We start from the raw sequence: 1471 nt of genomic DNA, 5'->3' as shown, positions 1-1471 counted from the left end.
GCTGTGTCACTAGAGCAAAGAGAGTAATTAACAGATATGTCACTAGAGCAAAGAGATAATTAATAGCTGTGTCACTAGAGCAAAGAGAGTAATTAACAGATATGTCACTAGAGCAAAGAGATAATTAACAGATATGTCACTAGAGCAAAGAGAGTAATTAACCAGCTGTGTCACTAGAACTCAAATGGTTAGCTAGCAGATGTACCTTATTTTCCAAAACCTTAATTTCTTATTTCAAAAATTTGTTAATGATAGTTTTATTAAAGAACATAAAAAATTAATGGCAAAACCTTTTTTTAACAAGATTAGTCAAAATCAGTAAATATTTACTTTGAACTATCTCAGAACGACTTTCTAGAAAATATTGTAGTGCTAAATGACTTTGTAAATATACTTGTATATATGTTGTGTGTTTTTTATATTTTGGATATATATATATATAGTCATATAAAATACCGTATGTTATACTATAGAAAAAGGAAAAATAAACAAACATTAGTTCACCTAACTAGACTTACGATAAAACTGAACGTTGGTGTCAAACGACTCCTGCTCTTTTAAGGGGTCAGCATGTTCTTGCGGTCTAACTGTCCCCTTTAGTCGTCGCTTTATGGCTGAGTTAGTTGGCTCTGGTCTCAACTCTGACCACCCTTTCAATGTTTCCGGTCTGACTATTGTAGACTGCATTACGACGATCTGTTTCATCTGAGGTTGTGAAGGGTGCGATACCGAAACGGTAACTAACTGCACGTCCTGCTCGATGTTTATCAATATCTAGTAAGGGGATCACCCGGCAGACTGCTATGTAGGGCGTGCCAGCTGTGCACTTAGAGCGCATGCGTTCATGTTGAATTCGCTGACACGACAATCCAGGTTTTAATAGGATGATATATTCTCAAATAAAGTAGAGCAGTTTTTATAATACTGTAGAAATCTTTTCTTTCTCCATTTTTTTTTCTTCTTCTTGTTATTAAAGGAGAGAGGTATTGATAATGGAAACAGCACTCGGTCGATAAAACCAGACGTTTTGTAACAACTGCGTCTGTCATAACTTTTAGCTGAGTTTAGTTAGGGACAGTATAACTAGTTCTTAGCTCATCAAGTAATCTGCGCCTTCAAAAAACTTCATTGTAATCGGCCATAGGGGATTTACGAAAATTTTTACTCATCTACGAAACTTGCTGTTCTATAGAAACATTTTTTTTCTATTACAAAGAGCTCTTAAACTCGCACAGCAAAAGTTCACTATTTCGCAGCTTCCTGATGACAAAGAACATGTATTATTACGTCTAGATTTTAACTGCCAAAATATCGTGTAGATTGCGCAAAGTTTGAGTACATTATATATATTTTCAAGCTTCTCCATATCGTTAAAATCCACGTCGCCACCTCCAGTCATGTTCTATCTGACGATGCTCGTACATCTTGACAATACCCCCGCAGCGTAGTTCCCATTGCAAAAGGCTCCAAG

At 36.0% G+C, this 1471-nt stretch overlaps 1 protein-coding gene across 1 annotated transcript in view; it reads right to left on the bottom strand.

The window, feature by feature from the left end:
- Nucleotides 1-781, bottom strand: part of LOC106464337 (synaptotagmin-15-like) — a 36104-nt gene extending 35323 nt beyond the window's left edge. Inside the window, exon 1 of the mRNA XM_013924467.2 lies at nucleotides 519-781. Coding sequence (XP_013779921.1) covers nucleotides 519-705 — 187 coding nt within the window. The 5' untranslated portion in view covers nucleotides 706-781. The remainder of the gene's footprint in view (nucleotides 1-518) is intronic.
- Between the last annotated feature and the right edge of the window lie 690 nt (nucleotides 782-1471).

The sequence above is a fragment of the Limulus polyphemus genome, unplaced genomic scaffold (assembly GCF_000517525.1).
Source record: "Limulus polyphemus unplaced genomic scaffold, Limulus_polyphemus-2.1.2 Scaffold1621, whole genome shotgun sequence".
Lineage (NCBI taxonomy): Eukaryota > Metazoa > Arthropoda > Merostomata > Xiphosura > Limulidae > Limulus > Limulus polyphemus.
Note: the sequence above shows the minus strand (reverse complement) of the source record. Positions and strands in the feature narration are given on the sequence as shown.